The sequence below is a fragment of the Anneissia japonica genome, unplaced genomic scaffold (genome assembly GCF_011630105.1).
Source record: "Anneissia japonica isolate Jap-2015-1 unplaced genomic scaffold, ASM1163010v1 scaffold288292_len1863012_cov191, whole genome shotgun sequence".
NCBI lineage: Eukaryota > Metazoa > Echinodermata > Crinoidea > Comatulida > Comatulidae > Anneissia > Anneissia japonica.
This window is the reverse complement of record NW_022688773.1, coordinates 811,098-838,564: the sequence shown is the minus strand read 5'-3', so window position 1 is coordinate 838,564 and position 27,467 is coordinate 811,098. Positions and strand designations below refer to the sequence as shown.

At 33.3% G+C, this 27,467-nt stretch overlaps 1 protein-coding gene across 1 annotated transcript in view; it reads left to right on the top strand.

Annotated features, from left to right (window-relative positions):
- LOC117123285 (disks large homolog 2-like) overlaps positions 1-27,467 on the top strand; it is a 62,533-nt gene that overhangs the window by 6,296 nt on the left and 28,770 nt on the right. Inside the window, exons 3-9 of the mRNA XM_033269159.1 lie at positions 18,015-18,098; positions 20,127-20,180; positions 22,282-22,406; positions 23,271-23,373; positions 23,845-24,048; positions 24,703-24,925; positions 27,043-27,184. Of these exons, the coding sequence (XP_033125050.1) occupies positions 18,015-18,098; positions 20,127-20,180; positions 22,282-22,406; positions 23,271-23,373; positions 23,845-24,048; positions 24,703-24,925; positions 27,043-27,184 (935 nt within the window). The remainder of the gene's footprint in view (positions 1-18,014; positions 18,099-20,126; positions 20,181-22,281; positions 22,407-23,270; positions 23,374-23,844; positions 24,049-24,702; positions 24,926-27,042; positions 27,185-27,467) is intronic.

Here is a 27,467-nt window from a genome sequence, read left to right as displayed (position 1 = left end):
TATCCTAGGCATGGTAGTGGACCTTTCTAATGTGTCAATCAAACTTAACTGACCAATCAGAACTTTATATGCGACTGTTAGCAAGTATAGTACACTATATGAAATTGTATGGTTGATGTGGTGGTGTCTGACTCACAGATACCATATATGGTAATTTGCTTTGACATTTTACCAGATACTTCGTGTTCTTTCAAGATAATAAAATTGGTACTCTTTAGGATTGTTCCTTAAATACTTTTCAGTTCATACAGAATATGTATCCAAGAGAACAGCTAAGGTCAATCGGCTAAACTAGTGGTAGCCATTCTGTGTGCGCTGAACCGTGGAGACTTTGGTTCCCAGTTCAATTCCCATCACTTCTTTCCTTGTAATTCAGCTAGATGGCTGAAATGTAAGTTATGATAGCGCACCATTTGGATGAGATGTTTAAACGGTTGGTCCTATGTTCATTATGGCATGCATAGAGTAGGAGATTGTCTCTTGCTGTACTTCCCAATTACCATTAGAAGGACCCCCACTGGAAACAAGTCTTCTTCACACTTCCGTGGATTATCCGTGGAGTTTACACCGAATAAACCAACCAATCCAACCATGACTAAAGGCGTCGGGCTGCGTCGAATGACGCTGTCTGAGTTGGCCTTTACTACCATAGGGATATTCCTGAGGGAAGTGGACGAGGTTACACATTGTGAATTATTGAACTTTATTGTTACTAAACCTTTCTGAGACTTGACTTGGAAAAAGTAGAAAATACGCATTATGCCTATAAATTAATAATATTGTTATTTTGATGTCAAACTTTCTGAAAAGGTGAATATGCTACTTAAATAGGCATTTTTCAGAGAAATATTTTATTAGAGAATGAGCAGTGCGGATATGTTTACAAGAATTTTATAATTCTAAATTGGCTGTAAAAATTTTGACCTTACATTTCATGTCCTTGAGAATGCAAAGATTGATGGATGGTGAGAAATGACTGTAATATTAGTTACATGATCCTTTGATAACATCATCAATCATCAAAATATTCTGTGTCCCATGTGGTCACAATTTTTGTATCAATTTCAAAAATGCATACAACATTCCTGTTTCTGTCATCTTTTATCTGAAAGAACACACAAGAAAACCGATAATTATTCTTGTCGTATCAAAATTATTATATTTAGCGACACCAGACTGGATTAGATGAGTTAACAGTGTAGGTCAAATTTTTTGCCAATCCAGGTACAATACCTTTATTGTTGGATGAACTTTATAAAGGATTTAAATAAAAGGACGGAAAATTATTCTGAAAATGATTAGATCAGTCTATTGGAAAAATAGAGATATTCTCAACAACAGAAAAGTTTTTTTCTAAACCCAAAACATTTTATGAAGTAATATGATTTTTAAGTATATTTTTATGTAATTTTATATTTATTGATTTCCTTTCCCAGTTTTTATTGGATATCATTAAATTGTTGTTAAAAAATCTTGATAATCAATTTATTTGATATTTATTACCTGTGGTTTAACAGAATTGCAATAGCTCCCTCTGTTGTTTGTGTTATATGTTTTTAGAAATGATAAACTATAGAGGGCTGATAGTCGCTTTAATTCAAGTCTATGGATCCAATGCAAATCTTGTCAAGCATTTATGCTGAATGTCTTTTACATTTAAATTATGAATACTAATGATAAAATGAATAGATGATTCTTATCTGGCCTTTGAATTTAATATTTTTGTGTTTAATTGTTTTTTGTTTTTTTTATGGATTTGATTATAGTTTGGTGGTTTAGATGGTTACTTTCCAATCTCAGGTTCCTGGGTTCAAACCGTGCAATGTTGGTGGAGTTAAGCTTCTTGGTTTGGGTGCTTGCCTTCCAGGTTTAGAATCTTAGGTTCTAATCTTCTGATGTGAATTTTTCATTTGATTAAAAACAATTCCACAGGCAAAGGGATTTGTTTTTGTTATTTGGTACTAGTATATAACACCTATTCCTTTAGGTTACAAAGCGCTTTGTTTTCCTTGGTCATTGGGTCCACATGCGCGTTGCTGCCATATTGTTGCTGTAGCAGGGAATTCCACCAGGCACCCATTTATACTTCTGGGTGGGGAGAAACAATGTAGATAAAGTGATTTGAACCCCCGACCTCGATGTTGGGAAACCAAACCGTTCCTGCTGCGCCAAACCGCTTCCACCATAAGGTTCTATTCAGTGACAACTACAGTACTTGTTTGCATGTAGAATTTAAAATAAAAAATTCATATTATATAAAAAATTATTATATATATTGACTAATAATGTATTATTGATCAATTTTATATTAGGATTATTTTACATTATTCATTTATTCCCTGTATAATTGTTAAGTGAATATTGATATAAATTATATATATTATCAATAACCACAGCTCACATACTTATCCTTACATCCCACGCAGGAACATGACAACTTGTCCCCAAAGACCAATAAATTAAACTCGTAAACTTGACATCTATAGCTACACATTCACTGTTGTCTCCATTATTGTGTACTCTCTGTTGCCACGGTGATATATACCTGAAGTATGCTCATTTTTGTATCTTGTTGTCATGGTGATGTTATCTTTTTTTAGTGTATAGATATATGGTTTTGTTTAAATTCGTAATACTTTTATTCTATTTAGTGAGAACATCTGTTGCTAACATCCCTTCTCCAGCCTCTACATGGGTCCAGTGTGATAATTATAAAATCTCATTTCTAGGCTTATAATAGAAATATTTTTTTTATTGACGTCGTTGAACTCAACACAGTGTTCTAAACACGATTATTTAATATTTATTATTTATCTTACTGATCTGTGTATAAATTTAATCCCTGATCAAATTAAAAATTCATGCAAACAAATTTTTATGATCTATTATGCAGTACAGGTAATTCTTACATATCTTTTTGCCAGTTAAAAACTTTGTCTGCCACACCTATTTTTCTAGTTTGCCAAAACATGTTTACAATTGCAAATACATTTCTTCAAAGATTTACCGAGAATAATAAATTACGACAACATTTTGTCAATGATACATCTCTGAAATGAGCATTTAGCTGATTAATATTCATTAGGCGCGATAATAAGGTGATAAAATTCCTAGACACATTTTTAATATATTTTTTTTCTAAACCCATTTTTGTCGTTGGGGATAATTTATAGATCACAGCTAATTTACCTCACCAATACTATGTGTACCAGTTTTTTTGGATTTACATACATGCTTGGTTTTCATTAGGTGTGCTTGCTCTGGTGCCCTCTCCAACATCTAGTTTAACATTATCAAAGATTTTATAATTGCAAGATAGCGTTCTCCAAGATTTCCGCATGGAAATTCCGTAATAATGCAGTGTGCTCGTGCAAAGGACTACAATGGAAATAAGTTGACCTTTACGTTATTTGTTATCTTTTTTTTTTATCCTTGGAATTACATATTATAGTATGATTTTTGAATAAAATGAAATGAAATCAGTAAAAAGTATATGAATACAAATATACAAATATTAATATACAAATATTAATATACAAATATTATGAAATAATAATAAATCAAGAAGAGACAGAAAACAAGTATGTCATTAAAATGTCAATCAATATGCACTTTGACCTTGAAGTTTTATGATGAAATATGGAAGGATAATGCTTCTAATATTGAAGGTAAATTTCACCTTGGCCTTGGGAGATAGGATGATACTTGAATGATTAGTGATATTTTATTAGCCTTCAACAAAATGTTGTAAAAGGGTTTGTTAAATTGGCATAAAGTACAAGGTCACACAAATATAAATATTTTCTATTGTTGCTTTTGAAATATAAGATTACCATTAGTTTATAGCTAACATTTAAGGCCAACTCGGACAGCGTGATACGAAACAATTTGTTGTCGTGCCAGATCTGTGTGAGTTAAACGCTGATGCAGTAGTTTGTGTTGGGGATATTTCTTAGGCGAGACTCTTTATACGTTTTTTTTTTGCGAAATATATTTTTGACAGATCATCAAATTTTGTTTTCTCTTTTAGCAAAATTGATTTTCTAAAAGTATCTAGTTGGAAGAGAAAACAGGAATAAAATTTATTAATGAATTGTTAGGAAAAAATAATGTTTTCTTAGGAGAAATCTTTTCTATTAAAAGTAATTTTTATTTTATTTTTTTTTAAATTTTTGAACAGCCTAAAATTCCAATAATTATTTTTGGTGGGTGGCAGCTTTGCAAAATCAATGTATATAAAGTTCCATCTTTAATTATCTTGTTCTTAAGTTGGACTGCAGCATGTTTCCTGCATAAGATAAAATATAAGATAATAGGCTAAATCCATTTTTTCTGCCTCGCCAAATTATTATTTTTTATAGTTATTATTTCCTATATTTCCGAAATCTATGAAAACCTGGCTAACTCGCATCAGTAAAATTATTTGCCATGAAAATAAATAGTGCCCTCATTCTCTTTTTTTTAAAATATTAGTACGAGAAACTACTTTTTTTTTTTACTTGGCTTTGGCGGCAGTGGCATGTCTAGGAGCATCGAAATGAGTGGGAAGTTGGTGGGCTGGTTGGGGTGTGAAGATGAAGTGGAAGGGCTTGATTACTTGAGAGGGCACTAAGGTGATTCAAGGTCCTGCTCTCCCTTCTCATACTTATCATATTTAATATACTGGCTTTGAGCATGTAAAAGAATCACAGTCTGTAACATGTGCACATCATAAAAATGAATAATTTAGTGAATGAAAACTGAATTAATTAAACCAGATGGTTTATAAATTTACCAAATGATTATGCTAAGAGTTAATGTTTATATGTCCTGATTCCATAAATTTAGATACCAGAGGTATAATCTGGTGGCCAGTACCACCATATTGACATGGCTACATGGCGTGACATGGCTACAAAAAAAAAAAAAAAAAAAATATAACCAACATTACTTTAGGCTTTAGATTCATGTCCTCTGCCCTCATGAATTTTTGGAGCCTCATGAAAAAATGTACTAAATTTACTATTTTCCCATCAAGTTTTCATTTGTCCATGGAAAATAAAGCCTAAGATGAGGTGGAAACATAAATGGCAAGATACATTACAAAGTTTCATTTTACTTCTTTTATAAAAAAGAAACAAAACAATCATTATTATTTACTAGTACACATTCTGAGGGGAGGGAGGGGGTACTGAAAAGGAGTAATGTGTGTACACTTGTGAAAATGTGTTGATAATTGTGAATTACCCCTAAATTGATGGCAGTGAATATTCAGAATCCAAAATGAATTCTTCAACCTCTTTTAAAAGTGCTAAGCAAGAAAATAGTTTAATTATACTTTGTTTATTTTATTATTTGCTGTTGGTATTCGATTAGATAAAAAAAAATATTTAAAAAAATAAATTAAAAGTATTTTATTTTGTATTAAAAAATGCTTTTTACCAGATATATTGTCTTTATTCCTAAAATGCGCTCAGTTCAAAAGAAAATGTCTAATACAAAAACTTCATGTATGCAGAAAATAAAACACTTAAGCAAGTAATGTATTTAAAATCATGCTTAACACACACTGTGCAGATGCATAAATGTGTACCCAGTACATGCATAAATGCACATCAATTTATATATTTAATGGAATCCTTTGCAGTTGCCTATATTAACATGGTCCAACTAGCCATGTTAGAATATTGATCATAACACAGCCAATTTGCATATCTCAAGCATTATCCACAATCAAAGTTTATGTGAAATAAAATGTGATATGCCCATATTTAGGTGTAATATGATATTATCGTGCCCATACATGGCCAGATCACATGAATTTGTTGCATACAATGTGATAGTGATAGTGTTGAAAAAGCTTTAATTACCTCTTAATATGTTCTAACAGTCATCAAATGCTTCTAGATTAAAAAAAAAAAATTGTGTTTGTAATTTGTTATAATATAGCTAATAATGGTATAGAAATTTCAAGATGGTTATTTTAACAGTATAGATGAATAAACGAAATTATTGTATTTTTAATCATGGTATAATATTCTTTATGCATTACTTGATGAAGAAAACACCCAAGTCCTGTCCAGACTATCAAATTTGATTTGACAAAAACATGTGACATGCCTAAATATGGTCATGATGACATCACATCATGACCATATATAGGCACATCATGACTGTATATGAGCATTTAACAGTTTAAAGAAAATTTGATAGTGGAGGTTGAGCTTTATGCTAACAACATTTTCAAATTTGACTCACTACATTTGTGTTGGTTTAATTAGATACAGGCATAAAGATTTGGTCTAATATGTCCTTGATATTCAACAAGTACTAATTGCTATGTAAATCCCAGGTAATTAAGCAAGTCATTGAACAGATTCAAAAGATGCCATCTGTTACCTTGGTAACCACATGATGCACATCCTTAATTAAGGAAGCGTAATAAAAATAAATAAAAATTTTTTGTTTTTGTGAAATTTCCATTTTTCATTGCGGAGGGTGTGCTGCCAAAAATTAAATTTTATTTGGTATCACCATTATTGAGGAGGATTCGCTAAACAAGGTATCAAAAATTCTTGCCTTACCTACATGAATGGAAATATGGAGCAAAATAGCTTCCATGTGGCTGTTAATGCCAAATAAAAAACTTTATAGTTTCTCGTCCCTCGTACTTTCATTTTCTCTGCCTCACAAAACTTTAAAATTTAAAAAAAATTTCCTTTATGTTACGAAATGTACGAAAATCTGGCTAACTCACATCAGTAAAATTCCTCTCTTGGTTGTTCATGGTTGGGGATAAATAGGGTATGAATCATGTCTAGTGCTTCTTTTATTTGCTTTCAATGTGTCTACTTGGTAAAATTGAGAAAGTAGCTATTTCCCATCGACCATCTTGGATTTGCGATCTCGGAGTGAAAAAAGGGGGCCCTCATTCTCCTTTTCTCAAAATGAGAAACTACTTTTTTTTTCGTGGCCTAATGTATCCAATGGTCATTGGTAATACTATGAAGTGATGCTTTATGTATATATAATACTATGAACTTAGTTATTATAAATGCCTATACCAGTACCAGTAATGCTCAGACTACGGCCTTCCTATATCATGCAAGTTGGTGTGCGAGTGTGTGTATGGTTGTGTTAGTATCTGGGGGGTTGCTTATGTGTGCATGTTTATGTAGGTGGTTATGTGTGTGTGGTAGAGTAAATATTGGTTATATTTTATAATGTCCTGATATTTATTTGTTTTAATTTAAAGAATTGTTTTTAATTTCGCTATCAACCTATTCTATAAAAATATACTAGATAATATCTTAATGTACTTTAGTACATAGGATAAAAATTAAATATTTATTTTAATGTTTAATTTATTTACTATTTGAGTAATTCATTAACCATAAGAACGTGAACAAGAAAATACTCTTGTGACCTAAGATGTTACGTACCATCTGTCATAATCCTGTCAAAAATTTAATTAAATATTGTATTTGCTCAACATAGACAGCATATATGTAATCAAAAGGTACTATAAAACAAATGCATAAATAATACCATTCATTATTAGCTTAGACCGTTAGCTTTCGGCTATTTAAACACAGTGGGTAGGCCTATGTATTCATTCAAAGATCTGTTATAGCTATCAGTGTATTATAATAGCAAAAGTAAAGCTACGGTAACCTAACCTATTCACGTCCCTAGGCACAGCAATAAATAGCCCGAGAGCGGAGAATAAAGAATCTATGATTAGAAACGTGTCTGATTATTAATGAGCTTCGTCGAGAACTAAGGTTGTTCATTTATTAATCATCATTATATGTCTCTGTAACCGTTAAATCTTCAGTCTAAATTGAATATTATTTGAATCATGGACGTGACTATAGAGAGATCAGCCGGCAAGCTTCCCAGATCAGTTGTTGATGGATTTTGCTGTTTAAACCCAGCATTGTATTTTGTGGTTTGTTGCAATGGCTTTTTTATATTAATCAATTTCATGTGAAATGAATATTTGTGTAAACTTGGAAAGTTCTCAAGTTGAATTATTTTCAGTCTAATTTATTGAGTTATGAAACGAATTCCAAGATTCTTGAATTACTTGACTTGATTTGCAATTTGGGATTCTTAAGCCGTTACTTAAAATGCATTGAGTCTGCATTTATTTTATCCTTTTGCTAACTTTACATGCATTCTGGAATTTTACATCTGCAAGTCGGAATGAACCCTGGAATTGTTAATCTCTGGCTTGAAATGCATTCTGGAATTGATTGTTCATCTGTAACTTAAATGCATTGTCGGATTATTAATCTGTAATTTGTAATACATTCTTTGGATAATTTATCTGTGCCAAAGGTATTTTTGATTTGCTGAATTGATCAACAAGAGAAAGAATCATTTTAATACCAAAGTAGTTTTTTTTTTTGCTATACTGAATATTTATGATGTTTTCAATTTTCAAGGTGTACCGGTTCAAACCTATTTAGCTAGTGTGCAATGAAAAAGAAACATCATTATAAATTACAATGATTACAACCCAATATCTATTTACTCAGAACTTAAGAACTTGCTACAGTCCCATACACAAGTTACCCATTCCGGTCTTGTTATATTAGCTAATTTGATACGGAGGACGATGCTGGCAGCAATTTTTTAAAAAGTGATCAGAATGTTTAGATGAATAAATATCAAGCACGAGATGGAAAGATTGTTTTGGCATCCTATGCCTGCTTATGGGAGAATTTGATTCAATTTGGGATTTCGATGCGTCAAATGATATAGAATTAGGAGCATGTTTGGCCATGTGACTACATCTGGGAATTGACGTGAGGAGTTGATACGAGCCGTTCTTCAATTATTCAGTTCGTCCATTGATTAAATTGAGAACTTGATTAGAAATCTGTTCTTATTAAGAGATTTTTGACTAGTTGATAATAAATGAACCACCACCAGGAACTAACGAAACCCAATCAGATTTACATTAATAGTGCGATTAAAAACCAATGTAATGCGACCAATGAGAAGCATTTGCTTCTGAGAATGTTGACATTTTTGCTGGTAGTTAATTGTTGTTGTTCTTCTTTATTATTGCTTTGATTATTCCAGTATATTGAGTTAAGGATTATCAATTGGAAACCAATGTGTTTATTTTATCGATGAATTTATGTATGGAATGGTCGACTATCTTCATTTAGTGCTATAAATGAAGTGACTGTTCCGATCCAGTGGTCATTGGTGTTATATAACAACGTACCGCCATAAAATCACCTATTTGAAGTAAATGTTCTAAGTAGGTTTTGTTTCAACAATCCTATGTGTACACACCTGAGTGCACAAGTACAACCGTGCTGTACCACACTAATTTGTTGTTTTGCCCATTACCAGCTCCTGTTTCAAGAGCCCAGGACTATTGATTGGGAATGAATAGTGTATTGTTCCAGGATCAGCTGCCTATTGAAGGGCCATTGTCCACTGGCCATTGTTACCCAATACCTGCACATTGTCAGACATTTTCAAATGTCTACCACAACTAGTTGTGAAGTAGAACTAGCCGGTTGAATAGTCTGACTCATTTCTACAACATTAAAAGAGAAACTTCACGGCCATCTTGTTTACTGATCGTCAGTTGGAGTCTTAAGGTCTGGGGATGTATCGGGTAGGTGCACACACTCTCGTGAATATTAATGCTATTATTTGAGCCAATGCTATTGGCTCTGTAGGCTTGGCGCATTGTTAATCTGCTTTCTTTACTCAAGGGGTTAGAGGAGAATAGACTTACCTGTGTTGAATCAGGAGCTCCATGAGATCAGTTTGATGTTGATTAAACCATTTTCAGTTTAGAATTGCTGAGTAATAAAGCCTTTTCGATGCTACGGCCACAGCGTCGTTAACGAGTGTCATTATTAGAGATAATTAGTGACATTTTCATATGGGTTGTCAAGGAAGCATCCTGCTTTAAGACGTTGTCCATGGTTACATTGTCCAAAGGAGAAATATGCATCATTAATAGAGGTATTTTTTCTCGCCTTGGAAATAAACTGAAAAATTATAAATGCTTTCTATTGGTGAGGATTCAGCAGAGGGAAGTGTTTGTCTGTTGAATTTATTGGAGCTGCCGACTTGTTGCTAGATCACGTCTGTGTCATGTGCCTCGTTTATTGCTCATTTGGGATCGATTGTAGTGACTACCTCACTAATACTGTATAACTCACATCCTAAATTGTACTTGAAACAGTGATGGCCTTATTCTGTGTTTTAATACCTGCAGGAAAAGCCCACTCTTAGGAAACTGATATCGCTGTTAGATTTGAGTGGTGGTCTTCCTCTTCAGAAAGTAAACACCGGATGAGTATAAAACATTATTGGTGCAACGATCTGCTTGATTTTATAAGCTGTTGACTTGCATACTAAGGAATACGTTAAACAATTAATGCTAAGGAATACGTTAAACAATTAATGCTGTGGAATGAACATCTGTTAATTACTTATACGCCGATTAATTTGGAATTATAACCCAACTGGCTTGCATATTCATTGAAGAATTACTGCTTGTGTCTTCAGGATAATACGCTGTCTGGGTTCTAAACCTGATTTTTTCAGTGGAATAAAGAATAATATATTAGGAAGACTATTTTAACAGTGTATTGGATTTACTTACTTTTCAGAGGTTAACTAATTGTTATTCTGTTTAAAAGTGTGATCATTGAATTCATAGTGTAAATTGGAAAGCATAAACTTGTAGTGTGAACTGGGCCTTTGAATGCAGGCTAAACACGGATTTCTATTTATAGAGCAGCATTGGATTTGCAGTGCGAACAGTGTTTATATATAAATTTCTATACTCTGTGTGGCACAAATCACTAGTTGACTGGAAATAGTATTTTGATTGGAGAATGCATTTCGCTGTTGATGTGTCGTCCTCGCTCCTTCTTAAGAAAGGAAAGCGTAGGGTAAGCAAAGGTTATTTTATGTAAAAAATTCCTTTTAATTTGATTTTATTCATATCCAAGACCAAGTTTACTAGTTATTTATTGAGGTGGTACTCTGTTTAGATTATACTTTTTTTGGTCATACCTACGAGGATCTTGGTGCCTTTGACTCCCCAAAAAAAATTCATAGTGAACTGCCTGCGTAACATTCTCCTTGATAAAATTACACAAGTCGCATGTTAAGTTTGAACTTATCAAGCAAGTGTTAGCCAGGTAGAATAACCAGGCTATTTTCCCTGTTACATACAGAAAAGTCCAATAATAACAGAATGACACTGTTAAATCTTCAATCTTGCTGCGTTTTATTATCCAGATGCGAACAACGCTATGATAATTGATTTACTAACCAAAGTAGAATTACCCATCGTCTCGGTCAAACTTAATCCAATGTGAACACATCTATTGTACATGTAATTTTGGGCCTGTGCGAGTAGATTTGGTTTAGTTCAAAGATCTTATAAACACAAGATAGCGTTCTCTGCGATTTCCACTTGGAAATCCTGTAAGAACGCAGTATATTGCGCCCACTTGCAAAAGAGAAAACTTTTGAACTTTGACCAACTTTTAACTGCTTTGACTACAGCGTACACTTTACCTTTACGCGTAACAATTAGAAGCGCCAATTTACAATGTTCCCTCGCTTTATAACAATTAAAGAACAATAACGTAATTTTGTGTAACACGAACACTTTATCTGAGATTCATGCCAACAACTATAATATGTCTTCTCCCAAAATTAATTGCTTTTCTGCCAACTCAATGCTTGTACTTGTTATGCGTAAATTGCGGAGAACGCTATCTTGTGTTTATAAGATCTTTGGTTTAGTTAGAAGGGGGTATAAAATTTACGAACCCTACAGTAAACAGGATGCGAGTCCAGTCTTCAGTTACATTCAAGATGTCATTCCTTCATCTTAACATTCCACACATTAAAATGTGTCATCTCTTATCTCATACCCATTCAAATATTGGTTTTTTTATTTTGTATTTTACTTTTATAAAAAATATAATGCTCTATATATTACCGATATTTGGCTTTTATAAAAAATTACTGTCAAGTAATTTATATCTGAGATAGCTATTCATATTTACATTAGGTTCTTGTATTCTAAAATGTTAATTTTACCACTATTTCTATTTTTACACCAACCTTGTCAGATTATATGTGTATGAAGCAGGTGATAGACTGCTTGTTCATTACTTTACGTGTGAATAGATAATAGGATGAGCCTCAAATGCTGTATTGTTCGCATCAAACATTCAGCCTTCAAGAGTCATACTATGTTATATAATGCTCATGGCATGGCCTTCCTAATATGACATTTCATTGTCACCCACACACAATCATCCAATGTTGGTAGTTGTGTTTGATGTGTGGGTGGGAGTTGATGTTAAAATGGGGACATGAGTTGTGTATGGATACTCGTTTACTGTATGTGGGTGCAATAGTTGTGTGTGTGTGTGTGGTACAGTAAATATTTGTGTGTACATACACATAAGTTTGAATAGATATACATTTTTTACAAGTACTTGTGCATATTTATTTTTCTTTACTTTAATGAAAAAAATATTTCAAAATATGATTTTAAAAAAATGCTATTGATAGAAATTCTATGAAAACACGAATTACTTACTTACTGTAGATCGGGTCAATCTCTGATCCCGATCAATGATGGACTCCTAGATGTCTTGGTTTTTCATTGCATTTTGAATTTCATGTATGTTATTCAGCAATGTATCAATATGAATAATGAATAAAAAAGTAACTAGAAAGTAATTAAAATGAAGATATTAAAATAGAAAAAATGGCCTAAGATAAAACAAGATATTAACAGTTTAAATTCCCAATGCCTACAGTGGCGGATCCAGGAATTTGAAATAAAGGGGGCCCAGGAGGAACTTCACCTCAGCCCCATGGTGGGGCTGAGGTCGGTGAACCCTCTATCTCCATAGTAGTAGTAAAACTTGATTTATTCATTTAAAAAAAATATGATTATGGCACCTAGATTGTCAGAAATGGCACTCTCAGATTTTAAATTTGAATATTATTTTTTTTTCTCCCATTTTTTTATAATTAAAAAAAAATTCAGGGGTCCGAGCCATCTGGGCCGGCTTGAACTGGCCTAGCTTCAAAGAGGCATTTCATTGGGCATGTGGGATGACCTTGAAAGCTGTCAATAATACATAATCACTACAGTATGTTTTTAAAAAATGAGACTTATAGATAATGAGCTCTTAATGTGTATGGAAGTAGGCTACAGTATCCTCCTTACAGTATCCTCCCTGTGTATAAGGCAGCATTTTCTAGAGTGTATCTGATGTTAATGATATTGTACACCGTACTGTGATACCAAGGTCTTAATTTGTTCTTAATTAACTTAACATTATTGCCAAGTGGATAATTTAAACTCTCTTCAATTACCATCACCATGGAGCAGTATGCTACAGGGATTTGGTAGGTAAGATGCAGGCTTTCCAATTCATATAATGTCAGAGGTTAAATTATTCTACCACTTTGATGTGATAAATATTTTGACACTCCATGACATTAGTGAACAAGCAGCTCAGCTTCCTAAAACAAGTTTATATTCCATAAATTATGATCAACTGATCTCCAAGGCAAGAATTCCCAAATTTAGTGGTACTCGGCTATACTCTAAATTGCACTCTTGGGAAACTGATTTCTATTGTAGGCAACTGATTCCCAATCTTATTCTCAATCATGTACAACCAATCCCAAATCTGAACTAATTCACAATCTGGGAAAAATGTATTACGGGAAAAAATTTACAACTTGTGGGCAAAGTGCGGCCCACCTGCCACATGCAGCATGACGGCAGTTGTATTGCTGCCTGTGACAACAGTATGTGTGCGGCCTACCATCTTCGGCTAGAAAACCTTTGTTTTTATGCTCTGAGACCGATAAACTAAGCATAAAGCAGTATATAAGCAAGGTATGAATGTTTATCTGGAAATGGCAATGTTTGGGTGTGGTCCTCGGTGTTAATTAATCTCTGACCCATTTTTATGCTCACCCCTGGTATCTTGGAGTTAAGCATATGATGGTAATTTAAATGCAATGATTTCTGAAATAGATTTTTATTTCTTCATATCAAATATATCTTTAAATTTGCTGTGGATGTGAATCCAGTAATATCACAAATATATGCACATCTTTAAAATCATATGTGCCACTTCGATTCATTGTACACGATGCTATGTTGGCAGCCAGTTAAGTTGATTACCATGAGTTAATTAGATTTACCTGTGTCATGATATTGAACATTTTTTATCGCAAGTGTTCATACAGCCTGAAGTAACAACCCACTCTGATTATTATTCGCCGATTGTTGTCGATATTGATGGGAACCGGAGAAAAATAGGTTGTACCAAGGTCGGGCCTTGAAGTTTGGTTATTCAGCTGGTGATTCTAGATGGCCACTTTCACACCTTCACTATATGATTGTTTCCTATTATTGTTTATGTTGCAGAAAAGAGCTGTATGAATATGCTGTGGTTATTATGTCCACCTTCAAATGTTAAGATCCTTGGTTGAAATCTTGCAGATCCTTAGTATCTTGCAAACATTTATTTCTTGCATCTGAAAAACGACTCCACTTTACAACGCTCAATTCAAAAATTAGTTTAGTAGAACCACACATACCGGTAGTCTATTTCATCTTGTAGAAATATGAACGTTGAGTCACTTTAGATAAATAATGATTACAATGTAATTACAGAGACTGTATATACTGTATTTATGTTTTATTTGACAAGCACATGACCTGTGCCTAAATGGTTATGATGACATCACATCATGACCAAATATAGCCACATCATGACCATATATAGCCACATCATGACCATATATAGCCACAACATGACTGTATATGGGCATACAACAGTTTTTGTCGAAGAAAATTTGATAGTGTGGACAGAGCTTTAGGAAGGTGTAGTACCAGGGCGGATCCAGGATTTGAAGAAGGGGTTCAAAATGTTTCCAAAAAACCCCAAAAAGATAGGGGGGTCCGGGAAAATTTTGATTCCTATTGTAGATGGCCGAAAATGAGCTTTGTCAAATTATGTACTTGTGTATGGTGTAAACACATGTTTTGAGTCATAAATGTTACTAAGGTTTGACCAGTGATGTCATTAGTTGTTTTCTGCTATTAGACAGGGTCCTGGCTGCCAACTTCTGAATAGGCATATTTCCTTTTCTATTTTTACATCCATGCATGTGTGAATTATTAATAAATAAGTTTTAGAGTGTGTTGTTGTGTAAAGATTAAGTGATATTGTCCCCTTTCCTTGGGTTACTTTCCGTCTTTCTTTTCATTCCGGGGTTTTCTCCTCTCTGTTACCTCAACACTATTTTATTGATGGAGTGACTTGATTTAAAGGACACTAAACATTGCGTGTTCATTGAAGTGATATTGTATTGTCCCCTTTCCTTGCTCTCTTCACATTCAAACTTTTCTCCTTTTCTCTTACCATCACAATACGCAGCAAGACTTTTTCTCACGACTAAATACAGTACAACTCCACTCCCTAAGCCTCAATAAAGCCCCTTTCAGACAGAAAATACCGCAATAATACCCTAATCACGCCGCCATTATTGCCGGCGCAGACCCTTTCACACAGTTAGTTAAAATACGGTAATAGAGAACCCTGTCTGAAAGGGTTATCGCGGAAAAGAGTATTTGATGTCTGTGGCGCTTGTGCTTGTTAACAAAGAGGGCGCAAGTTTTTGTTTACTTCATTACATTAATCCAATATGGCCGGGGAGGGAAGAAAGAATTTAGGAAGCGTTTAAGGCGAGGCCGGCTTGAATTTCGAGCAGCTAGGTGCAGGCGATTTTCGCATCTAAAAGAACCGTCAGCTAGCGATTACATCGGCTATTTTAGCTGCAGCAGCGGTTAATGGCTGCTCGTGTGACCGTCTGATTTGTTATGCCTCAGTGTGTAAGACGGCGATGAACCCTGTTCAATTCACATCGAGTTGGGCAAAACTCGCTACGGTATTAATGCTATTAAGACTAGGTCCCGAGGAGGTCTAACTGAAGCCGGCGTTTAGGCGTATTTACCCTTTCACATAGAACGCCGGCGTTCGAGTAATACGGTATTAATACCGTTTTGCAGGTCTGTCTGAAAGGGGTATAAAAGACTTGGTTTATAAAGCATCATTCCATCCTGCAAGTGGCAAGTGTACTTGTTGCTGGATGTGAAGGAAATAAATAAATACTATTCTATCGATGTAAAATCTTGCTTTAGAAGGGCACAAAACATTGCTTGCAATGAAATTTACTGCAAAGCAATAATTAATTGAAATTAATTGATTGATTGATTAATTAAGGGAAAGTGGAATGGCTTTACAGTAGCTATTCAAATACTCCTAACCACAGGAAAATGATTGCGAATCATGAATATTTGCCTAAGTGCTAGATTCAATATTCCTCATGGTGTTACAGTGCAGTTACCTTTACTGTATAAAGCACTTGAAACTAGGTTACAATAAACTTCAGCATCGTGTGTAAACATTGGCTTACTGGAGATGAAAGCGTTAGTTAGAGGTGACCAGCATGTTTAATATTTATCATCGATTGATGAAATATACAGTATGCTGCATATTTAGTGTTTTTGCCTTTGTCTCTGAATTATCTACTGTATCCTTTTAAAGGAATATATGAATATAAGAAATTATTGAATTTGAAAAAGCAGGATAAATTGAATACTGAAATTCATTGAGAGTGTGCAGGGACTGTGAATTAACAGACAATTTTAGAATTATTATTTTACTTCCTTTTTATTTTGATTATGTATTTTATTTGTGTTTGTATTTATGTTTTTTTTTTGTTTACTTCAATAATGTTTTGTGATGGTGGTTCATCCAGCCAAAGAAATATGTTTTGCTTGTCAATAGAGACTTATAAAAAATACATAAAAACACATAAACAATTAACAAATATATACTGTACGTTAAAATGAAACCCTGTTTATTTTAATATTCAACTATAAAATAATTTTAAATGTATAAAAAGTATAAGGAATAATGTACTTCAAAACATTTTGTCAGAAATTTTTAAGACTAAAGTATAAAAATATATAAAAACAAGATAATATGACACTTTTATTGAAAATGTGATAAATATATTTTATCAAAATATATTTTATATATAACAAAATTTACAAGTATTAGTTATAACCATTTGATAAGTTATGGATTATAAATGATGTAACCAAAAATATTATCAGTATGTTATTTCTATCTGATAGAGCTACAGTTTCCGCTTTGTAATAATTGCTCAACGAAGCAACGTGATTGCGCTTTGTACTGCCGGATCAAATCTTATTTTCCGCGTACATGAGGCGTGGCTTATTTTCTTGCCTAATTCCATCATTCTGCTTCCGAGGCGAGTTTCTTGAACGTATTGTTTCATTCTATTGGAAATTGTTCAAAATTGTTACTAATTCAAATTAGTTACAGTATTCTCTGAAAGTGCATCAGTGATATAGCGTACAATATGCATATAAGAAATAAACAGTAATTGATTTTGTCTTCGTTGATTTTAATTTGGAATTATTCTAGATGAAAATCAAAATGCTACTATCATCAATGCATTATCATAAGGTAAGGCTTGGGATAGAGTTTCAGGGTGACGGCATGTGACGGTAAATATTGTTGACTTTAGGAAATGTAGCAACGGAAGCACCCTCTCCCATCTACTCTATTATTTCTGTGTTTTAATTGAATTGCAACAGAAGAGTGTACCATAGCATACCTCTGCATATGCAAATAATAAAAATTGATTCGCTACTCTATCAAGAAATTCTTTTCAATTTTCATTGATTATTTCAAATGAATTTTTATTCAGCAGGTTTTTATGGACGAAGCAGTACTCATACAATTATATTTTTTTTTTCCAGTTATTGATATTTTTTGCATTCTTATCTCACATTCTTTTGCTCATGTTTGTTTCAAGATAAATAGTTTTAAATATTTGTTAAAAGTTTTGTGTGATATCATTTAATCGTTTTTATATTTTGGTTTTTTATTCTACAGCCTTCACCAGCTCCTGTTCGAGTCAACACAGAGCGAGTAGAACAACAGCCGGCCATGGTACGACAACCAGCTCCTTATGTTAACGTGAGTATTGCTTAATTGTTATTATTTCTTTCATATGTTTTTATATTAAAAGGTACATTTTAATATAGATGGAGTCAAATAGTGAATTTTCAGAGATACAGTATAGTAAACTAAGAGAGAGATCGAAAAGATTTGGATGATTAATTGGGGATGATGATGATGATGAATAATAATGAATGTAAGGACAATGATGAGGTAGTTAAGGACAATGATGAGGTAGGTAGGACAATAATGAGGGAGGTAAGGACGATGATGAGGGAGGTAAAGACGATGATGAGGGAGGTAAAGACGATGATGAGGGAGGGAAGGAGGATAATGATACAGGTGAAGACAATGATTATGGAAGTGAGGACAATAATGAGGGAGGCAAGAACAATGATGAGGGAGGGGAGGACAATAAGTATGAAGACAATAATAAGTAACGGTCATAAAGGTAGGAGAATAAACAATAACTAATAGTGCCGTTTTGCTGAATTGCGTATGGGCGCGGTCCATGACTACCTAGTCGCTATAAAAAGGCGCTTATAGTAGAAACATAATCACATCATTACACAATGACAAGGGGGCTGAAATATATAATAGCATCAGGGTAACCTCCCACTACTCTTCCAAAAGATGCAATGGGTGCACATGAGACAGATGTGTATACATGACCTCTTTTTAAGTCCTTATCTGAAAAGACTTGGTTCTACCACGAAACGTGGACAATGACAGGGCTTGAACCAGCACAGATGTTAAGGGTGTAGCGTAGCCCCTTGCCTTACCGCTCGACCACTCGACACACCACCAGTGAGGTAAAGACAATGATGGTAGAAGATGAGAACAATAATGGTGATGATGTTGAGGATGAGTTTAGTAATGATGGATGTTTAAGAGTATGATCATAGTGATAATGGCATTGTTCAAGATAATGAGGATTACAAGGAGTGATTAAGATGGAGACAGTGTTGACAATAATTATGATTAGAATGATTATATTGATGATGTTGTGAGAGAGGATGCATAAGAGGTGGTAATGTTGATAATTATAGTGATTATGATGATGATTGATAATGATGGAAATGGGTGAAGATGTTGTGAGTGATGTTGATTTTGATGATGATATTGATAATGATAATGACGATGATGATGGTTCTGTAATGACAATTAGAGTGATTATGAAAATGATATTTTGAATAATGTAAATAAAATGGATTAGGATGATAAAGAGGATGATAATGTCGATAAGAGGTTTGCACAGTTTATCAGTACACCATTGAGAAAGCAAAATAATACACAAAATATAGGTGAATCCAATGCATTATGGGATTGATATGATATAGCTTGCTGTATGAAGCATAGTAAAAATGGGTGCATTGTGGGAATTAGTAAAAGATGCTGTAGTTTGATGTAATATAATCATGAACTTGAAACCTTGCATGGTAATTATCATGAGAAATCGATGTCAGTGGACTACACACATAGAAGCAAGCAAATCAATATGTATTCTAAATGCAAGCAAGTGCTCAAAGTCACCTGACTGTATCACATGACTTGGTTTTATGAATGTTTTATTTGCAAGATGATTATAAAGTTTAGAAGCCATGATTAGGTTAATATTTATTCATTGGTTTTTAAATTGAGAAATTATGTAATAAATATTATTTTTCATTTCATTAAACTTTAGGAACAAGGGCAAAGAATATATCAAATAGGAAACTTAATGAATTTTCTAAGTGGCTATCACTTCACAAGACAAACAATATACACATAAGGTGCTCTACATACTGTAGACCTATTATTTATCATCATTAAAGTCTTATTATGTAACCGTGACAGGAGTTGAACCCAGGGCCCTGGAATTGAAAAGCATTCATCTCAACCACCAAGCTATTCAAGTCCGATATGACATCACCACATTCTTATCTTCATGATTACAATTTTTGTTTGCCTATCAAATATTTTGTTCTTTTATCATTATAAAATTAATTTAGATATCTACTTATTAAAAAGTTACATTACATATTTGTGTTTCTTTTTCGTTCACAGCCAGCAACATTAGACGATGATAGATGGGACTACGAAGAAATAACTCTTAAAAGGGTAAATTAAGAATATAAATATAATTACTGTCATCTAATCTAACATCCATTCCCTATTCCTATTTACACTTACTGCAACCACTATTCTTATATTTTCATAATGTAATAGTCATGTCTTTCCGCTACACATCTCATAGGAGAAATTACTATAAGAAATTAACAAAATATATTCCTATTCCCACTTTCACACATCCTATTCTAACATCACTATGTACAGTACACCGTATTTACCTCTGCCAAGGAGGTTATATATTCACCCCTTTCCTGTTGCCCACCATACAAAGCCTACATATATTGTTCGTTATTCAGTCACAAGGCAGAAAATAATGGCGCTGTCCATCATATCCCAATTCAAATGACTTCCCTACCACCGCTTACCACCCGTGGAACCCACATACTATATCTACTACCAATAATGTTCAAAGTCCAAAGTGTATTTTTTCTCAATACTCTTGAGATTGGTAGCCAACAAAGAGAAATAGTTGGCTATCTTTATTTAATTAGCTTAATCTACTTAACTTAAACTATGAAAAAAAGATAAAAGCACAAAAATAAATAGAAGAGAACAACTACCACGGATTGGGTTGGATTGTGTTATTTGTTGAATTAAGAGTGTATTTCGAAAAGAGTAGATAATAATATGTCGCTCTTATATAGCGCTTCATGCACAATGCCTCTAAGCGCTGCACATTACTACCCCGGTCATTGGATCAAACACATATGGAACACATACTCAGTTCCCTGGGGAGAATTCCATAATATTGCAGCTAGTAATCAGCGCAGTTGTGTTCGAACCTACCAGGTACCCACTTGTACTCTTGGGTGGAGAGAGGCAACCGTAGATAAAGTGCCTTGCCCAAGGACACTAGCGATTTGCACAGCGAGAGCTTCGAACCTCAACCTCCAGGTTGGGAGTCAAAGCCATAACCGATAATAAGTGGAGTGTTAATTATTGAAAGTAAGGCACTTATCAACATCTTCTTTACCTGCACACACTGCTTATGCTGAATAAACTTGGTGCCCTCCATATGTCACCCCATCTCTGCTTGCTGGTTTTTCTTGCGGTAATAATAAGATGTATTGCTGCGGAATGGCAGCTGCGTGGAAAGCTCCATTTCCCAAGGGTGACATGCATCTCACCCGAGCTGTAGAGTTGGTTAATGGCGACTGATCTTTACATCCCATTGGATCCTATTCTAGTTCTTATTCTACTACTAAGTCATCATTTCTTCTTGGCCTATTTCACTCTAATTATAATATTCTTAAGGTTTCAATGACATACTTATGTAATCTGTAAATCTAATAGCTCAAGATCATTGGATCCATTGGGAGTTCTCCAGTATGAAAACATTGCTGTTTATTAGATTTACTATTGAGAATTAAGCGCTCTGTGGATTCTGATATTTGTCGGATATTCTAATTCTGTAATATGTATTCAGTATTAAATAGCATTTTCTTAAAAGTAATACAATTATAAATTGGAAGTGTCATGAAAGAATCATTTAATATAGATTTATCTTGTTTTTTTAGTAGAATGAAAACCAATAATATAAATCTGATAACACTGATCGTTTTGTTTGTGGCATTCCCACATAATTTTATTCATGAATTAATTTAATAGTCATTGAGAATAATCTTGGAAGTAAGAACACATTTGAATGCAATACCAAGAATAAACCTATTATTACAATATTTAATGGTAATATGAATGTATACAATTGCAAATTGAATAAAAATGATCAAAGCTAAGTAGCAAAAACTTTGCAGAGAATAATTATCATACTAGGAATTATGGAAAATATCAGTAAATAAAAATATTGTTTATTATTATATGTTGAAATCTGGAAAATCTTACAAAAATTAAAAAATTAATTTAATTAAACAACTCCAATGAAACAGATTGAAACAATTCTATTTCCCCCCTTTTTTCTTACTACAGAAATTTCTAAATTGTTTAATAAGAGATTATCGTATATATGCACCTTAATAGAAAGTTCTTACTTCTATTTGAAAGCCACAAACATGATTCACTATATAAAGTAAGCAATCATTATATTATTATTATTATATAGAATTGAACTTTTTTTTTTTTTTGGCATTAGGGTGGAGCAGGACTAGGATTTAGCATAGCCGGCGGAGCAGATAATCCTCATGTTGATAACGACCCAAGCATTTATATTACCAAGCTCATACCAGGGGGTGCAGCAGCACTAGATGGAAGACTCCAGTAAGTTTTCATTTAAGCGTAGTTTCTGTCACTTCAGTTTTTTCATTTTAATTTTTACATTTGGTAGCAGTGCTAGATGCAATCAACAAAGCTTCCCAATTCGACTGTATGACCAATCATGAAAGCTGTCGATTTTATTGAAAGTTTATTTAGCTAAGTGACTCAGAAAAAATAAGAATAACAGAATATTATAAAAAATGATGTTGAAACATTGATGTTGCAATTTTAAATTAAAGCATGGCGGTATACCTTCGTGAAGAGACTACATTTATTAGCCTGGTCACTATGGGCCTGTTCAATATTCTGGTAAAACTTGGTGAAACAGTATCTGCTACAATTTTGATTGAAAAATTGCTGGGTTAAATTGCAGCATGAATCTGTGCTTAAAAAATGTGTAGAATTAATAGAAGGTGGTGTATGCGTGCTAGATTGAAAGTTGTTGAGTAAGTTGGCAGTTATTAGCCAGATCTGTTAAGTGTTTCATTAATTGGATTCAAGACTCAATAATTTAATAGCTGCTTAAGCTTCGGATCTTACCTGCTTACAATAACAATTGGTGCAATTATACAACTTCACCTAAATGCATCATGACAATGATGGCGTTTCAACTAAACAATTATAATTAGTGTATGGCTACAAAATTGTACAGCTTTTTTGAATTAGTGTATGTAACTTATAAATAATAGATAAAATAAATTATAAAGTGCTCAAATCCATTTTATACTGTAGAGTTGCTCTCACATTTTTTACCCATAAAGGGCAGCATTTTTTCTGCATTTTTTATTATTTTTTATTTCTTTATTTGTATGTTAATGTTTCAGACCAACCATCACCTAACAATATTCTTTTGCATTTTATCCATAGGGTTAATGATGTTGTAGTAAAGGTAAACGAAAGTGAAATTCTCGGCGTTCCTCACCAAGAAGCAGTAGATGCTCTCAAGAGAGCTGGCAACACCGTACATATGGTAGGTCTGAGGAGATGATGTTGAGTAACTAAAATAGATCAGAAATTATTAATTAGGAATAGTTAGTGCTACTTGTTTATTGCATTGCGTTCTAGATACAAGAAAGCAATGGCATCTACAACAAGACCTGGAAAGGTGCCCCATTTCTTTTCACTTCTTTGTTCCCTATGAGCCATATGAGACAATATGCATATGTGGTTATGGTTTATATTTCTTATCCGAGACTTGTTCCACCACCAGAAACATAGACAAGCGTGAAACTCCAGCTAGCACTAATATTATGCCTGAAGATTGCGGTACCCCTGCCTTAACCGCTTGGCCATTTGACTTGCCTAAGTATTTTATAAATAATTTATCGTTCACATTCTGTGGTGATTTGGTATCTGATTCTACGCTGCAATTGCTATATAGTCTTCATTCTCAGAAGGTAATGAATCAATTAAAATTAAACCGTTTTGTTCTTCGTTGTAGATTGTGAGAAGGAGGCCGCAACCAAGTGGTGGTTGTTTTACGTTAGAACTAATCAAGGGTTCAAAAGGTCTGGGGTTCAGTATCGCTGGGGGTAAAGGAAATCAGCACATACCCGGAGACAATGGAATTTATGTAACCAAGATCATTGATGGGGGTGCAGCTCAGCAAGACGGTCGCCTTAGTGTCGGAGACAAGATTGTCGCTGTAAGTTATTTTTCAAAATATTTGAATGGTATAAATTAGATTTAGTTTTGGTATCAAAATTATTATTATGAAAAATATTAATAAAAGCATATTTCATATATGGTAAAATTGTTTTAATTTTACCAAAGCTTTCTTTGGTTTTGCATTAATGGCACTAACAGCTCAAAGCTGACTTAAAAAGGCCCTCAAAATACAAAAAAAATCCCATAAATATCATTACTCTATTATTGAAATCTGCAATCAATTATACTATGATTAAAAAGACTTACAATACACTACACCCTCTAATTCAAGACCATTCTAGTTCCATAACCCCTTCTTAATTGGAGACCTCTTTTTCAAATAAGCCAAATAACAATCTTCAATCTTTCAACACAAAGCTAACCATCTAAATTGAGACCTAACACCAGGACCACTTCAGATTTTCATTTCCCAAAGGTTGCCTCGAATTGGAGTGCGAAATGTAATTAATAACAGTTTATGGATCAATTCCATGATAGACAATCTCTTCATGACAGCAACTTTGTGTCTTGTCAAAAATAATTCACTTTGAAAAATATAAGCTTGTCATGTTTGTCATGAGTTAGGGGTTAATTTTTAATAATTCAAGTAAATATTCTATACATTGAGTTGCCTCTCTGATATTTTTTGCAGGTTGGGGAAGTTAGCTTGGAAGATGTATCGCATGAGGTTGCCGTAGCTACACTGAAGGCCACCAGCGAAATCGTCATACTGACGATCATAAAGGGCCAGTCGAACATGTCGTCCCAACCTGCAACGTACTTTCCCATGCCAATGCCCCAACAAGCTCCCGTCCAGTCACCGCAACACATGGCAGCGCCACCAGATGTTTCGTCAATTTCACTTAATCAGCAAAGTAAGTTAACTAATTAATTGGTCACATTATTTATAAATTAATGGGGACAAAATTAAAATTGCCAGCTGTGTTTATCATTTTACCTTTCATGGTTTTAATTATGATTTTTTTCCCCTGAATAGTCTCAATTATTTTTTTGTGGTTAATTCTCCCAATGCATCAGCAATTTCTATGTGCTGTATGTTGTTTATGTCATTTCTACTTTCATGTTTTATTTGTGGTATATTTTTATGAGTATTAAATCTATTAAGTTTTGTTGCTGTTATTTGTCTAAATGCATCAGTAGTGTTATGTGTGCTATGAATTTGATTGTGTCCTTTGAAAATTATATAGATTTCTTTGTAAATAACGAAAAAAATTAGCCTGTGGTTGATGTTTGTCCGGCATTACTACGGAGGGTTTTGAAGCAACCAAACTAAGTGCACTAGGCTAGGCATCGAGTAGGGCATCATATTATAGTTGTTATTTTATCACAATTTCTCCTGTCTATTTAATAGTAACTTCTATGATCCATATACTGCAATAATTGTTTTACTATTTTTAAAACTTTATTAGCTCCCCTTGTTTGACACATATTTTTAATATGTGCAATAGAATCTTTGTATGGTTGATATTATAAGCAAACACCAGGGAAAGAAAACACTTAAACGTGGTACTTTAATGAGGTGCTATGTATATCCGTAAATAAATAGATAGTGATGATAATAATACATTATCACTTCATTCAATTAACATGTTAATTGGAAAAGCTTTCGTTTGTTAAATTGAAACTCTAATTTGAGTACTGTTAATTTTATTTTCTTGACTGTTTTCACTTAGATACCATTTTATTATTTAATTACTTGTTTTAATTAGAACAAGCGTGTTAATGACCCATATTTTTAATCACGCAGCCAAGCTTTAGAGATGTAATGGGACTGCGTGACTTGGTCATAAGATCATTATTTTAAGATGCATCAATGATTTTCATTTTGAATAATGTTTTTAGTTTCAATATTGCTTTTATTCAAATATATATTTGCTAAGACTTAATTAAATTACATAGTATAGCAAGATGACAACCAAGTAGATAAACATATGTTATTGAAAATATAACCTGTTTACCTGTCAATGACAATTGTTTATAAAAGTGGTAACAAGAAAATAAATGTATTGGAGAAGTGATATAATATAAAACCAATTTATGCTATAACATCTGTGTTATGTGTACACGGATATATTATGGAAAATAAAAATAGATTATTTATTTCATCCAATGGCGAACAGTGCAAATTTTTATCCATAAAGATGTTAATAATAAGAAATATTTATACAATATTTTTTTCCTTATTTTATATATTTTTTGTGTATCAGTATTTATTAATACAATTTTAAATTTGTTTTTTTTTTTATACAAGATTAAATACATAAATTTAATATCAAGCTTACAAAGTTACTATTAATATTATGGTTTTGTAACAACTTGTGGATGTTTGTTTTCAATCAATCAATCAATCAGGTAATCAATCGATCAACCAATCTATGCTCTTAGTTTAATAGATTTTATTCAAATATACTTACCAAGACTGAATTGGATTTAGTACAAGATGTTTAATACAGTAGTAACTGCAATAATCTATTACATACCACAAAAGTGGAAGTTGAGTAGAAAGATGTTATTCTACAGAAGCAACCACAATAACTTATTGCATACCACAAAAGTGGGTGATGATTACATTTGATAACTTACTGTAGTAACCAATAACTTATCTTATACCACAAAACTGGAAAATGAGTTAAGTTGTTAACTTATAGTAGACCCCAATAACTTATCGCATACCACAAAACTGGAAGATGAGTTAAGTTGCTAACTTACAGTAAACACCAATAACTTATCTTATACCACAAAACTGGAAGATGAGTAAAGTTGTTAACTTATAGTAAACCCCAATTTTAACTGATCGCATACCACAAAACTGGAAGATGAGTAAAGTTGTTAACCTACAGTAGTAACCCCAATAACTTATCCTAATCAATTTAAGTTAATGTTTAATTAGATAAGATGATGAGTGTATGACTTTCTCTGTGACCTTTCCCATGAGCCTTTCAGCTAAAGTTGTTGACCTTTTAACCCACAGATTATCAACAGAGTCCGATGCAGTCAGCGCCAATGCAGCAGGAGGCCATGTATAGTGCAGTTCATAAACAAGAGGTGCAGACAGCGTACAACAACACAAGCACCCCAAAAATGTATTTACCTGATGATGTAGACTTCCCAAGGTTAGTATAATTTGTCAGCCATTTTATTTTATATGGTAGAATGTTTACTTAATTATTTTTTTGGACCAATAAAAAATGACTTGGTTTTTATTGAAGGTTTCTGCTTGACTTCTTCAGTTGGTGAGAGCACAGTGTGTTGGTTGTTCTAGTCATCAATGCTGATTACAATTTATAGTATACATTTGATTGGATTTATGCAATATTTATTTATATACAGTAGTTCTGTAGTATAAGCCTCACCCCCCCACCCCATTGAACACAATATTAGGCCTATTTTGGGGGG